The sequence below is a fragment of the Perca flavescens genome, chromosome 14 (assembly GCF_004354835.1).
Source record: "Perca flavescens isolate YP-PL-M2 chromosome 14, PFLA_1.0, whole genome shotgun sequence".
NCBI lineage: Eukaryota > Metazoa > Chordata > Actinopteri > Perciformes > Percidae > Perca > Perca flavescens.
The window spans coordinates 12,084,748-12,099,547 of NC_041344.1; the positions used below are offsets into that span (position 1 = coordinate 12,084,748).

At 40.4% G+C, this 14,800-nt stretch overlaps 1 protein-coding gene across 2 annotated transcripts in view; it reads left to right on the forward strand.

Moving 5' to 3' along the window:
- Positions 1 to 14,800, forward strand: part of epha10 (EPH receptor A10) — a 167,676-nt gene that overhangs the window by 129,006 nt on the left and 23,870 nt on the right. For both annotated transcript variants that reach the window (XM_028596648.1, XM_028596649.1), the window contains exons 6-8: positions 10,028 to 10,152; positions 12,869 to 13,136; positions 14,666 to 14,774. In XM_028596648.1, the coding sequence (XP_028452449.1) occupies positions 10,028 to 10,152; positions 12,869 to 13,136; positions 14,666 to 14,774 (502 nt within the window). The remainder of the gene's footprint in view (positions 1 to 10,027; positions 10,153 to 12,868; positions 13,137 to 14,665; positions 14,775 to 14,800) is intronic.

A 14,800-nucleotide genomic window follows, 5' to 3' on the forward strand; every position in this document is an offset into this window, starting at 1 on the left:
TAACATTTTGATTTGATTTTGAAATGTGCTTTAGGAATTTTCTTTGCCGTGTGTCTTGTGTTCCCTCTCATGACTTCAACAGTCACATGTCAGCTTTTGTTAAAATACCTATGATATCCACACAAGACCAGGAGAGCATGGTTCAGATCAACAGCTAACAAACTAAACCCTCTTGCCTGCTCTCCTCAATGGACAGCTCTCCCTCAGGGTCAAGTGAGATAAGGCTGTGTGAATGTCTGTGTGTCTAATAAGCATTTGCAAAGATGTCGTTGCCAGGCTAGTAGTCAGTAAGACTTTTAAAAGTATCAATAGAAATGTAAACAAAATGGCACCCCTAATTCATATCTGATCCATAAACATTAACAATACTTCTACATCTGTCTGCCGTTTCAGCATTTGGTATCTGTTGCCATTGGGATATGACCAAAACTACCAGTGAAACAGGGACAGGCCCATAACGTTTTTTTGTCCAAAAGTTAATCTATAAGGACTAAGGTTGGGTACCGAAACACGTTGCCAATAGGGCACCAGTTCCAACATAAACGGTAGTAACGAGACCGAATAAGAACGAAAATGTCAGTGCCTCATTTCGGTGCCTGACTTTTTTTTTTTCAGAAGCATCGCTGTACGGGACGCTACGTTACCGTTAGCTAGTAGCTGGATTAAACACAATGGTTAAAATGCTGACAGTTTACGTTAAGCGGTGTAAAGTGTGACTGTATTTCCCTGTAGAGGATTCCAACATCAGGACGTAACAGTCTGACTGCAGCTGCCGTTGTTGGAAAAACAACACAGACGGTGCGTTCACTTGAAACTCACCAGCATTGTGGTGCATTGTAAGTTATTGTAAAATACCCTTTTCCCATCTGGTGCTTGTTTTTGTCATTTACCAACTATTTACTGGTGAAATAAGTCATTGTTATAAGTTATTGTTATTTTTATATATATATATATATATATATATATATATATATATATATATATATATATATATATATATATATATATATATTAAATGATAATCAATCATTTAAATTTGACCATATGGCCTTAGCAATAAACAAGACGTTCTTTAATGTTGCCAACTGTCGTTTTGTGCTCCTTTTTTATATTTTAAATTATATACATTATAAATATATATATTTTGGTTCAGGCACCGTTTTAAAAGTATCGTTTTAGCACCGGTATCAGAAAAAACCCAAACGATACCCAAGCCTAATAAGGACTCTGCATTTCTTTTTTTCCGCTGCAAGATAAGCCCAATAGAATTATTTGGGGGGTCGGAGTGACCAGTGCACTGTGAAGTGAGTTAGCGCATCTGCAGGAGCAGGCAGTAATGGGAAATCCTGTGCAGTCAGGTACAGAATTGAAAAAAACTGCACAGACCTCAACCTTATGTCTGTACATGTGTGTTTGCCTACACACCAAGACTTTAAACCATCAAAACTCACTGACCTTTATGAATACTGCAGCAGGGATTAGGAACAAAGCTAACACACACCAGATACACACACACACACACACACACACACACACACACACACACACACACACACAGACTCACTTTCCCTATCTCTCTTGCCACCTCATCATCTCTTTATTACCCTATGCTCTTTTTTTACCTCCTCCTTCCCTCTGTGTTCTGATCTCTTATTTTTTTTCACCTTCTATTTCCTTCCTCATTTCCCCCACCTTATCCTTTCCTGCTCTCTACATAAACTCACTATTCTTAGATGGTAATTTCTCTCCCTCCTCCTCCTGCCACTTCATCCACAACCACTCTTTCCACCATGCTCCCTTTCTCTCGCTGCAAGTCTTGACATAATCACTGCTTCCCTCTATCCTCTCTACAACTCTTTCCCCATCTCCTCTTACTGTACCATATTTGTTTTTCTGGGCACATAAAGCTTGTTAGCAGCGAAGAAAGCCTAAGGATTTAAGGGCACAGTCTGAGTTGGGGAGAGAAGGTGCTAATGGGTGCTGTATTATGGCCAAAACAACCTAACCACACACATACTGTAGACACACAGGGACAATTTACATTACTATGCATACATTAAGATTGTCTTTATTTGTGGATGAAAAGTATTTTAAATCAAGTTACATTAAAACTCTCTATTTAAACCAAACTGAATTCTTTGAAAGCATCTCTTTGAACCGAATGCTTGCACATGCACACTGGAGGAGTGGATTTCTCCCAAACAGATGGGGTTTTATCAGGACTCTCTAGGCCACCAAGGGGAAGGGGGAGTTTTGCGTGGCGTGTCAAGAATGGAATGGATAAAAGGGAGGAGGAGAGTGGGGGATGGAAACATGACTGGAGTTATGTGAGGAGATGGGGCATGGGCTGGGTAAATGGGGGATCAGTTTTGCCCTTGGCTCAGTGGGCCCCTTATCCAGCTCTGGATTAGGGATGCATGGGGTGTGGGTGTGTGTGTGTGGGTGGGTGGCTGGGTATGAGTGATGTGTGGGTGTCTTTTGGGAGTGTGTGTGGCCAGTGTTTTTATTTCTTGGAGGCTCTGGGCAGAATTTGTCTGGCTTGACGAATGTGTCATGATCAGACCATGCCTCTGCCTTTAGGCTAAAGCACACTGGGCCTGAAGAGTGTTCAGTATCAGTCAGTGAGCAGCTGTCAAGAGCAGTTTAAGCAAGCCCGTCCTCGTCGCTCTCCCATGGTGGAAGTGTGGGATGCCAGATTTGACATATTTGTAAACTGTAAAGTCTGAGCCAACAGGTACAGTAATAGTTTTTTTTTTTACATAGAGCAGGTCCATATGTTATCGGCTTCTTAAAATCATCCTCTAATGTGCAGAAATGGGTCGCTGTTTCATTGAAAGCTTATATTCAGGACCTGATGTTTTTGCACAGCTGGATAATGTTGATCGGGCCCTTTTGAATATGTCATACAGCGAGAGACTCTCTGTCCCGCTTGCTTGTTCGCTCTCTGCTCCGGCATTTCTCTCGCCCACCCACCAACTGACTGACACATTTAATCATTCCATCACTAAGTCGCTCCTCTCTATTACACAAACACACACATCCAGACACACACGTGCACACACCTAGGTGGATCAAGTCCAGGCAACATATAATCTTGTCGTTTAGATGGAAATGTGCCCTATCCAGGTGTCTTCACTGCACCATTCCTCCCCCTCTCAGATAAAAACATCCACGTGTGTGTGTGTGTGTGTGTGTGTGTGTGTGTGTGTGTGTGTGTGTGTGTGTGTGTGCACTCTTTCCCTCTAAACATCTCCCCTCCTCTTTTTTTCCTTTACTGATATAAATGACAATAACCACAGATAATACCTGATCCTGGCTGAATCTGCTTACCTCGCCTTTGAAGCATGATTCTGGATAATATCATTTTTAACAAACCTACTGCTCTTTTAGCAGAGCAGAATAATTCTGTGTATGTTTAGGATGAGGCGTCCAGGCGACTGGATGCTGACAGGCAGATTAGACTAGAGTCGTGAGCGGGGACAGGTTGCCAGATAGCGCTCCACTGCTGAGGCAGGCCGCTAGCCACAGATTAAAACAGCAAGACCCGCTGCAAGATAGTGAGACCTGTGTGGGGTAGCTGCTCTTATATACAACATCATTAGATTAGGATGCAATCACATGCATGCACATATAACCACCTGCAGAATCGTGAAATAAAGATGTTGAGATTTAAAACGGACTTGTCTTGAATCCTCCTAAATGTTTTTAGATGCCAGCCAACTTTAGTAATCCACCTTTCAGATAGTGATGCAGTTTAAAGAAGCGTTAATTGTGTTTAATACAAAGATATTATATAAGCTGTACTTGAATGCATTTAAAGGATGCTTTAAAGCTATAATGGTGAATATTATATTATTAAATTGTACTATTAAGCGATTTCATTGCAACAGCTAGATTGCTATTGCAATGTCTGTTTTTCTTACATCAGGTAGCTACTGAAAACTTGTGTGCTTAATTCAGTCAGTGCATGGAATGCGTTGCTTTATGGTTACCATCTGAGAGGATACTGCAGTGTTTCTCAATACAAGTGACAGTTGAAAGTGTGCAGCAGTGGATTCTGGCTTCAGATTGAAGTCTATCAGCAGGATATTTGAAAATCTGAGCGAAATCTGGAACTGCAATAAATACACACATTATTAGGCACATTATTCATTTCCTGATACGCTTTTTGCATTGATCCAGGAAGCACACGTTACTGTCAAGTTCAAATGAGTAAAAATACTTTAAAAAGTTAACCACGCAACTACTTGGCCGTTTGAAACTTTACTGAAATGCACATGCACGCTCCACTGGGATTTTGGAACCACTGACAGAAATGCATGTGACAGTAGGTGTATAAAAAGCCACAGGGACAGCCGAACCAAAAGAAACTAAATGTTCCCACTCCTCCGCTGTCAGTCACATAAATCGTTGCACTATCCGTTTATCCCCAGGAGAAGCCAGTAGTGATGTGCTCAGAGGGAACGACGCTCTTGCTTCCCATTAACCCTATGATCATGAACAGGCCTGAGAGATGCAGCTCTCTCAATCATTCCTGCCTAAACAACGTATAGCTACACACTCTCCACCATCTTAACTTTTCATTCCGGACACACATGCCGCTACTCACTCTTTAATATGCGAAGGCACACAGGAGCGCGTAAAGTTACACACTGAGGGGGAGGTGGTGAGAAGTAGAACAATAAGACACCCCTCCTTACAAGATGGATGTCATCTCAGCAGAGGCACAAACAGGCCTGGGGGGGGAACAGTGGATTCCCCCGAGAATAGAGATGGAGGTAGAGCTGTGTTGGGGAAATGGCAAGATAAGGAGATGGAGAGACTGCGAGAGAGGAACCATACATGTGAGGAAGAGAAAGAGAAGAAAAGTAAGAATGACTGTGAGATGTTTAGCCCTGCATGTGCCGACGCCCCTGGGGAGAGCAGCTCCTCTGTCTGTCTCCTTTGATAACGCCACAGAGATGCCAGATGCACCTCAGCTGCCTCTGTACACATGCATGCAAGAGCCTACAGCAGCGGCTGCCATTTTGTGCCACAGTCTATTCATAGATCTACCTGCCATAGAGACCTGAGGACAGAGCTGTCACATAACCCCCAGTGTCTGAAGGATTGGGTATTGAGAACTGGGTCTAAATTGTAACTTTTAACCCTCTTTAAAAACCTAAGGATTTGTTGCTTTTCAATTCAACCTTTTGATTTCTGAAAGCAAGTTCGGAGGATCTGTGCTTCTGTCCATATCGCTGATTAGGCATGCACCGAGTTTCCAATATGACGGACTGTGGCTAGAACTTTGAAGGGCAACAGTTATCACCACTGGAAATTAATACAGTGGAAGGAGTTCATCTAACATATGAATACATTTACTGCATTGTGTTGTGCACAGTGCCCCCAGTAGTGGTCATGACTTAAGAGAATCAGCTAAATGTGCATCCAAAGTAACAGACAAGAAATACTTAACTAGTGCATGGCAAGATAGAGAATATTCATATTTTTCTTTTAATCAGACAGAATCTTAAAATACCATTTCGTTCATGTTTACGGCAGCTTAAATCAGCTAAAAAGGAAGGTAGTTTTAGCTTTCTACATAATTTAATTTCTTATTCAAACAATATGATTTAATAAGTTTGTGACAAATGTGTCAAGGGTGTAGAAATATTCTGATTCAACAAAAACTGCAACTAATGAGCAGAGTCTGAAATCTGATCTATTAAACCTAAATGGTACCCAGCCCTAGCTTGTACTCGCATCCTAGGAAGTTTGACCAAACTCTATCTATTATACTTCCTCATGACTCACTTTTTTGCTCTCATCATAGTGTCCCTTTGAAGCCTAAAGATCATTATCTCTAGCAGTGATTGGTATGTGTACAGCAAAGCTTTCATACCGGATCTTATCAGGAGTTGTATGTCTTTGTGACGAGAGCCTATCAGTGTGTCTGCCATGCAATTTCTGCTGTATGATGAGGCTTTGAAAACGTTGGCTGCGTACTTCCACAGCAGAGCTGGAGAAGCTTATTGCCCCACAAGGCCATCACCTCTTCTATATTACTTGTGAAAAGCATTGTGCAATTGTGTGTGTGTCTGTGTGTACATGTTTGAGTGCAAAAGCCATTTCACACAGCAGTCGGCATTGATTTCTTCCTCTCAAATGAAACGCCAAAACCAGCACTACCCGCCATTTGCTGCCATACACTCTTGTTTGTGCTGTGTGTGTGTGTTGAAGTGGTGGGCGCACAGTATCTGCACTTATGCCAACTGATTGTGTGTGTATGTCTTGCAAACTATTATATCCACATACTAACCATTGCTTCCATAGTTGTGTCCAAATTTCTCATAGATACTTATATTCTGAAGTTTATCCCAAACAGATCAAATATATTTTTCCTAGAAGACATTTTCTAGACAATACGGTAGCTAACAAATTGGCAAATTCAAATTCTGGTGCGTATTTCTTTATAATTTCATTAGTAAATATGTTTTAGAAGCTATGAACAAAGGTTTTTTCAGGCCTTACGAAAGGCCCCTTCCAGTTTAATATTAAAGTCTGATATGTATTAGTGTTCATATTGTATCACACTTTTGGTATATGTGCTGTTTGGGGCAGTGGTACCTCAGTCTGTAATGACTTGGCTTGGGAACCGGAGGGTCACCGGTTCAAGTCCCTGTACGGGCCAAGGCACCCGAACCCCCAACAGCTCGGGACACCCTTCATGGGCAGCCCCCTCACGCTGACATCTCTCCAATTGGTGCATGTACAGGTCCTGTTTGTGCATGTGTGTGTATTTTGGGCCTGTGTGTAATGTATCAACAGAGTGTAAAAATGTAATTTCCCTCCTGGGGATCAATAAAGTATCTTTTCTTCTGTAGTTTATAATAAATTCCTCAAGGGTTTAGAAATTGTACTCGCAGTTCAGACACTGCTTCTGTCTGGCACATTTCAACACCACTTTAACCAGTGCATTACTTTTGTATTTAAGCCTTTGGGGTGTGTGTGTGTGTGTGTGTGTGTGTGTGTGTGTGTGTGTGTGTGTGTGTGTGTGTGTGTGTGTGTGTGTGTGTGTGTGTGTGTGTGTGTGTGTGTGTGTGTGTGTGTGTGTGTGTGTGTGTGTGTGTGTGTGTGTGTGTGTGTGTGTGTGTGTGTGTGTGTGTGTGTGTGTGGATAGAGAACTCATGCTCACCTGATTTGTATGTGTCAGATTAAGCTGTGATGCAATTTGGTTGGTGTGGAGGCAGGCACCAGTCCTATGCATAATTCAACACACAAGGAAGGAAAAAGAAGCAAACAATAGCCTGCAGTTATAGATGGGGAGAGCAGGTTGACACCTTGCTCTTGGTTTAGTTAGACTGAGTTTCTCTTTGTGTTTGGTTGGCAGGGACTTTAAGAAAGGAAGAGTGTCTGTTAGAACTTCCTTTCACTTTAACCTTTCATTTCATCAACTACCTAGCACCTCTCTTTTTTTCTCAATTTGTTTATTTTGACCTTTGTCTCACCCCCCTCTCATGTACTGTGGGATTAATTGCTTTATTTTTTCCATGAGCTAGGCTCCAGTCTATTTCCTCTACATTATATAATAAATGCCTGTACATATTCATTAATTATAAAGAATAATTGCTCTGCAAGTGTTTATACATTCCTGTATACTGTTAATTAGCATCTTTCCTTCTCCTTCAGTGTCTTTCTTTTTTTCCTACAACTTCTCTCCCCCTACAGCTTACTGTTTGTCTGTCGCTTATGTTGCATTATGTGGGTATATTACAATGACTGGATGCCTTAAAGTAAAATGTTCATACTTTCAAAATGCCACTAATTGGAACAATTAGCTTTTTCTGAACATTGAATATTATTTATTTTTAAGTTTTTTCACATTCAGGGATGGAATAATTGTTTTAATTCAAATCAAACATTAAAGTGCCCCCTCAAACCAAACCAGCTATGTTCTCATATACTATTTCAGGTATTTTATTTCTACATTTCTGTAAATAATAATGGGCACCAAACTGCATTGACTGTATCTTGTCAAAGATCAGAAACACAAGAAAAATGTGCAACTAGTCAGACTCTTTGGGTAATTCTAACTAGGTGTTGTGCCTATATCTAATATAATGTATTATAATGTTTTGTTTTATTTGCATAATCATATAAACATTAGCATGAACAGAATTGACACAATGACGACTAACTGCAAAGGCTCATTGTTATTGAATCCTAACCCTAAGTGAATCATTTATTTTAATAAAAATAACATGTTGAATTGTTAACCTGCTCACTAGATTTCCCTTTATGATTCGGAATTGCAGTTTTACTTTTTTTTTTTTCCTTCATGAAGGACCAAGCCACTTTCCTACTGGACACAAATTGAGAGACACACAGACAGTCACACATGCACATACACACATGCTGGGTTATCATTCGGCCTGGGTTTTCTTCCTTCTCTATTCAACTTGATTGGGCAGTCATAAAATGCAATGATACAAAAATTCACAGAAGTCACCATGAATAATGGATAATACCTGTTTTCAGACACAAAAAACCCACACAGATAGAGACAGACAGTGAGAGACAGATTGAGTGTTTCTTTGATCTGCTGCCTAAAATGACTTTATTATCCTGCTGTTCAAGAGGACTGAAGGAGCTGCACAGATGCTGTGTGTGTGTGTGTGCGTGTGTGTGTGTCTGTGTGTGTGTGTGTGTTTTCATGTGAGTGACAGGCAGAACATATTCATTAGTGAGGCTGTTTTCACAGAGGAAAGAGATGAATTGGTGGTAAAAGGTCAGGAAGGAGATGAGCAGGAAGTGAGAAGAGCAAGAAAGAGGAGCCGTCAACTGATGGGGTGACTGAGAGGAGAAGGATAGAATAAAAACAGAAGACAATCAGGGACAGAAATAAATGTCAAGAAAAAAGGAAAAGTGACTTTAATGTCGTGGAAAATCCTGAGGATCATTTATTTTTTAATTACATTGAAAGGTTTAAGTAAGTGAAAAACCGCAATAATATTAATCCAGTACAAGAAAGATGACAGGAAACACCCATTACACTCCCCTGCCACTAAAAATTAACCCTAATGGCCTTAATGTCAGTGCTCCTCCCAAACATAAAGACCTTTTCACTAAACTAACTGCGCCCCTTTATTTTTCTTAGTATTTTGGAGTGACAACCTATTTGGCTACTTCATTATACACAGCATAATTAGCACTTAAGCAAGAGTGGGTGGTGTTTGCCAATTATCATACTATGTGCTGCCTGTCATTTGTTGACAGAAAAACAAAGAACTGATCTTTTCTCAGTAATGAAATTGTTTGCTTAGCGAGCTGCGCCATTACACACTGCATCTAAATTTGGAAAGCTTTGTACGGTATAATTCATCTTCAATTTTGTTCCTCTATTGTGATCAATAAGAGATGAAATATCCGTCAGGCTCAATTTCACTGCGGCTCTTCTAGATTGAGTCAGAAAAAGTTCTGAGGTCAGTTTAAATGAGAGACTCTGAGAGGAAACAAGGAGTCCAGGCTAACTGACAGAGTCTCTCTATCCGTCTACCAATCCAGGCCCTGTTCAATGACAGACACACACGCACACGTAGTGTTTGTCCATTCACGGAGTGCGATGAAGCTGCCTGCTCTGACACAGCTCAGCTTCAATAATTAAGTCCTCGTCCTCGTAAGTCACTCCCTTTGTTCCTCTTCTCTCCTTACATCCTTATTGGACTTCCCCCACTGTCTTCTTATGCCCACAATCCATATTTGCTTCCTTCTTGTTTTGCCCTCTCATCTCAGATCTCTGAATACAGTAGGGTATACTGTATATATCAATGCCTGCTTTTTGGCAAAATCCTCCTTAAGAGGAGAGAATTCACTGTCTTCCTCCCTTGACCTTTGCCTGCACCGTCAAGCTTTGTATAAAAGATGGGAATACAGCAGAGAAAGACTTTGTTCTTGATGGAAAACTCCTCGATTTTATATTGAATGAGACTGGAATCCCCAAACTCATCTCTTTTCTTTCTCTCTCTCTCTCTTCTCGTCTTTGTAGCACCATCTCTGATCAGTGACCTACGAGCGGAGAAGATTGAGCAGAAGAGCATAACCTTGGTGTGGAGGGAGCCTTCTTACCCAAACAGCAGCCGCACTGAATATGAGGTCAAATACTATGAGAAGGTAAATCCACTGGTACAATCTGTCCACATCATTGTTGTTCACTGATGTTTTTCTGCTACATAACTAACCTTAATTTGTCATGTTTATTCTTGATATAAATTGTGTAAAAAAGTAGTATGGCTGATTTTATTTGACAATTTTATCCTTTTACCAATTTATCAGTATTTGTGCCAAAGATAAGTTTGAGGGAAATGGGAAAACGGTGTCACAATAACATGGTTTTGTGTACCAGAGAGCACTGATAGGTTAATTATTATGGGTAAAATATTCCGCTCTGTATATGTTTTGGTCACAATTCTTTAATAAACAAATTTGAAGGATGTTAAAGGGATACTACAGTGATTTAGTCTTGCGCTTCCATAAAGTTACGGGACTCACAAGACAAATAAACGGTCAAAATCACAGTAGCAGAGACCGAAAGCTTAAAAAGTGTTCCATATAATAATGCAACTCAATAGTTTCTTTCATTAGATCCTCCCTTAAGTTGCTTTCACTGTCTGAGGTAGAACTCCTCATGACGAGTAAACTGAACTTCTTGTGTAACATTGATGGTGGGCCCCTTTTAATGATTTATTTTTTATATATTATTAGATATTTTTCTTAATGCTATATGTTTCTGTAAAAACAACAATTAACAGCCAGTATACAGTATAAGTATTAGATTTTTTTTAAAACTCCTAAATATCAAAATCGCTATCGAAATTGAAAATCCAGTATCATTTGGGTTCCAGTTGGTATCCATGGTGACAGCATAGACACCAAAATAATTTTCAAGTTTCCTTTTGCTTTGGTAAACCATGCTAACATTGGTGATGAAAACTTTAAGGAGAATAGAAACTTACAACAAAGGGGAAGTGGTATACTGACTGCTGTTGTGTTGTGTGACTTTTAGTGCGTTTCAAGGGCCAATTATGTATAACTCTGAGTCCATGTCACTGACACATTTTCTTTTGCTCTTATGGATAACCAGTGTAATTTCATCGGCCTTATCACGATCATTTACTATAGCACTTAGTCAGATTGTGACAAACCAGTATTCACAGTAAATCTGTCATGCACGTAAATCACAGCTGTCACGCTTACACTTCTCCATTTTCATAGGCTGCATTTTCTGGCAACGCAAGGTCTTTGTATTTGGATGTGTCACACTCGAACCCATTTTCACACCTCCTTCTCTTCTCTATGCTTCGCCATATTTAATAAAGCCCTGCTCCTCACTGTTCTACTCCCACGGCTTTAGAAAAAAAAAAAGATTCAGAGGAGAGGAAGGGTTGGGTGAGGAAAGACTTGAGCAAAGATAGGAGATAACAAGAGGTATACAGCAGAGTGTTTTGAAAGAATGAGGTGCCTGTGTGATAACTGAAGGAGAGAAAAGGTTAGAGGGTATTAGGGACAGATGAGGGGAAGATGACTTAGTGGAAAGATGCTTGTAAGAGCACAGTGATAAAAAGAAAGGAATGGAGGTGCTTTGTAAGGCTAGAGGCAGAAGAAAAGCAGAATGAGGGAGGCAGATGAATGGAGGGAAAGTAAAGGACAGATGGAGAATAACTGAGTGACAACAAAACGAACACACATGAACACAAAATGAAAAGGCAATACAACTACACTGCAGCAATAAGCCTATTAAAGTATGAAATATGGCTTTGCTTAGTCAGTGTATATAGTCAGTATGTATATCAGGATGCAGCTTTACAGTATGAACCCACATACCGGTATTGCTGTATGTGTATGTAAAAATCTGTTGAATCTGGATCACAACAAATAACACATTGTGACGACATTAATGACCAACAATGGTGAGACTAATAATGATTAATTCACTGTTTATTCATAACTTGGTATAACAAAGTGTCATCTGTGACCAATCTTTTCTGGGGGCTCTGTGTTTTCCTCTCCATCCTCCCATGCCCATCTCTTCTCTGTGTCACTATATATACTATATTAGCTCACTCCACAGAAGTCACTCATTATACAGTAGCTGCCATTCTCTGTCTCATTTCATCTCTCTTTATTTCATTCTGCCTGCGTCCCTCTCTCTGACGTTCGTTCTGCTCTATCCCCTCTTTGTGCAATGCTATTCTTGGACTTAAAAAGCAATAAAGATCATGCAAGTAGCATTGTGCACACTCAAAACTTACTCTTTCACTTGCCTTACTGTGACTATTAAATCTGATTTATCATCAAAGCTGTAATAGAAGCTCAATCTCAAATTAAGTGATATTGTTGACATGCAGAGGCATGACGTGCAAAGATAAAATAAGGATTATTTGTTGAAACAAGGTGGGAAAGGGAACGCAGGCAAAAACATATCAGACAACAAGTGGAGTGATTATATTAATGTGTCACCTACTCACTGCCCCCATTGTGTCCACTTGTGTGAGTGAGTCATTCTCACAGACAGAAACAAATCAGCACCATCTTTGATTTGTTTTCTGAAGACGTCTCTAATGAATAGAGCCGTGCTTTTATTACCGCGGTTTTTCATAATTTAATTCCAAAGCAAACAGTGATACTTATTGAAAGCAGTTTAAAGAAGTCTGACTCCTCAGCTTGTCTGAAAACTTTGTCTGACTCTTTGAATCGTCTCGCACGTCTCCCAGCATTACAAACTGTGCCATGAAAATGAACAAGGCATCTCACAAATGGATTCCACCTACTCGTCGCACTCCTCCTCCTTTGTTTTCTCCATGTCTCACTTCGCTTTCTGTCTCCGCAGGAACAAAAGGATCAGAGTTATTCTACTGTGAAGACCGCCGCCACACGGATCAGTGTCAACAACCTCAAACCTGGCACCACATATGTCTTCCTCATCCGCCCTTTCTCCACGCCGGCCCCCTCCTCATCCCTGTCCTCTTCCCCTCTGTCATCATCCTCTGCCTCCTCATCCTCCTCTACTTCTTCCTCTTCTTCATCGTCCTCCTCGCCACCTCCCATCGACTATGGAGCGTACAGTGCTCCCCTGGAGCTACAGACACTTGGCGAGTGTGAGTAGCCGTTTTACGCCTCCTCCTCCCCCCTTCTCCTCCTCACTTTCTCTTCACTCCCTTTTCTCAGTACCGCCAGGCAGCTTGGGATAGGGGGTTTGTGTAGGCACCTGGCCAGCCCACACAATTAACCGTGCGGCTAGAGTGAGAGAGAAATGGGGAGAGACAAAGAATGGGAAGTGACTGTGTCTGAGATTATGTGTGAAGATGCAAGATTTTACTAGTAAACTGTGAAATGTTTCTCCTTTGTGCAAGTTGATACCATGTCCCTTGTGTCATCTCATGAATCCTTTGTTTTAAGCTTTTATTTACCCAGGAAAGGGATTTGTTGAGCATTCAAAGTCTATTTCACCTGAGAGTTGCCCTGCACAACAATTCTACAGTTGGCCAAAGACCAGTTTTACAGATTATGTATTTGTTTTTAAACGAATGGTGACACACTTCTTTGTTTTGCTTTATGTGATGGCTCTTAGTTGCACAATAACGTTTTTGGGATAATGCATATTGAGTATGCTTCATCTGCCTCAGGCTAGATCAAGAGTCAAATGAGTGACCTGACACACTTACAAAGCAGCAACACAGAAACCTCTAGTTGCCACATACGAAACGCAGGCATGCAAACAGATTTTATACAATACTAACAATACATTATCATCAACCTCAATCACACAAGTATGACATTTATCTGTCAAGGGAATAATGCATTAAGCGACTATAAGTATTTGTAGGTTGATTGTAATCAAACAATGGATGAATGTACAGCTTCAATACAGAGGGGGGGAATTCATGTTCTTTAGTAAATGTTTACATTGTGGTGCTGAAGATTAGTTTTCTGTTTGGAGAAGATAACTAATAGCTACTGCATGCTGTGCTGTGTCACAGGATGGTAAATATTGCAAATCTGTTGAGGTTCAAAGTTAGTTTTTTACCTCGGTAACAGCAGATAACAAAGCTATTACTGTTTTTAATAATTGTACAAGTGATTGCATGGTCATCAACAACCTCAACTTTTAAGCCAACATGGATGAGAAGTCTTTAAATTACATATAAAAAAATGGAAATGTGAAAATCTACAATTCTGACAACTGGCAAACTTGCCAAACTGCCATCTGTGGATGAAGTTAATGTAACGTGATTGACAGTATACTGTGTATTACTGAAACACATGGTGTCATATCATTTCTGTTCCTTTGAGTCATTTTGGTGAAGCAGAGTGTATGAAAACACTTTCAAACTATGTAATATAGAAGGGTCAAGTATAATATTAATAATGTAGAAGAGGTCTTGGCTTTCGAAAATAGGAAAACATCAGTTTACCCTCCACACTAATCAACTTCCTGTTAAATGAATTTGCCCCTAAAGGTCATTGCCTTATTATTTGATCTCATCTACTCTTCTAGTTCACATCTAATATACAGTAATTGAATGTACAGTATGTGCACTGCATGCTGGTGTGTTAAATTGCCATTTCAGCTAAGGTGTGTGTTTTTGTTCATATGTGCAATGAGTGAGTGTTTTGTCATTTCCAGTGGCACTGGCGTCCAGTGAACAGAGTCCAGTGGTGATCATTGTCGTTGTGTCCGTGGCCGCCCTGATCATGCTGCTCTCCATGGGAGTTGGCCTGCTCATCTGGAGGAGGTAGATATGTATAAACAGTCGTAAAA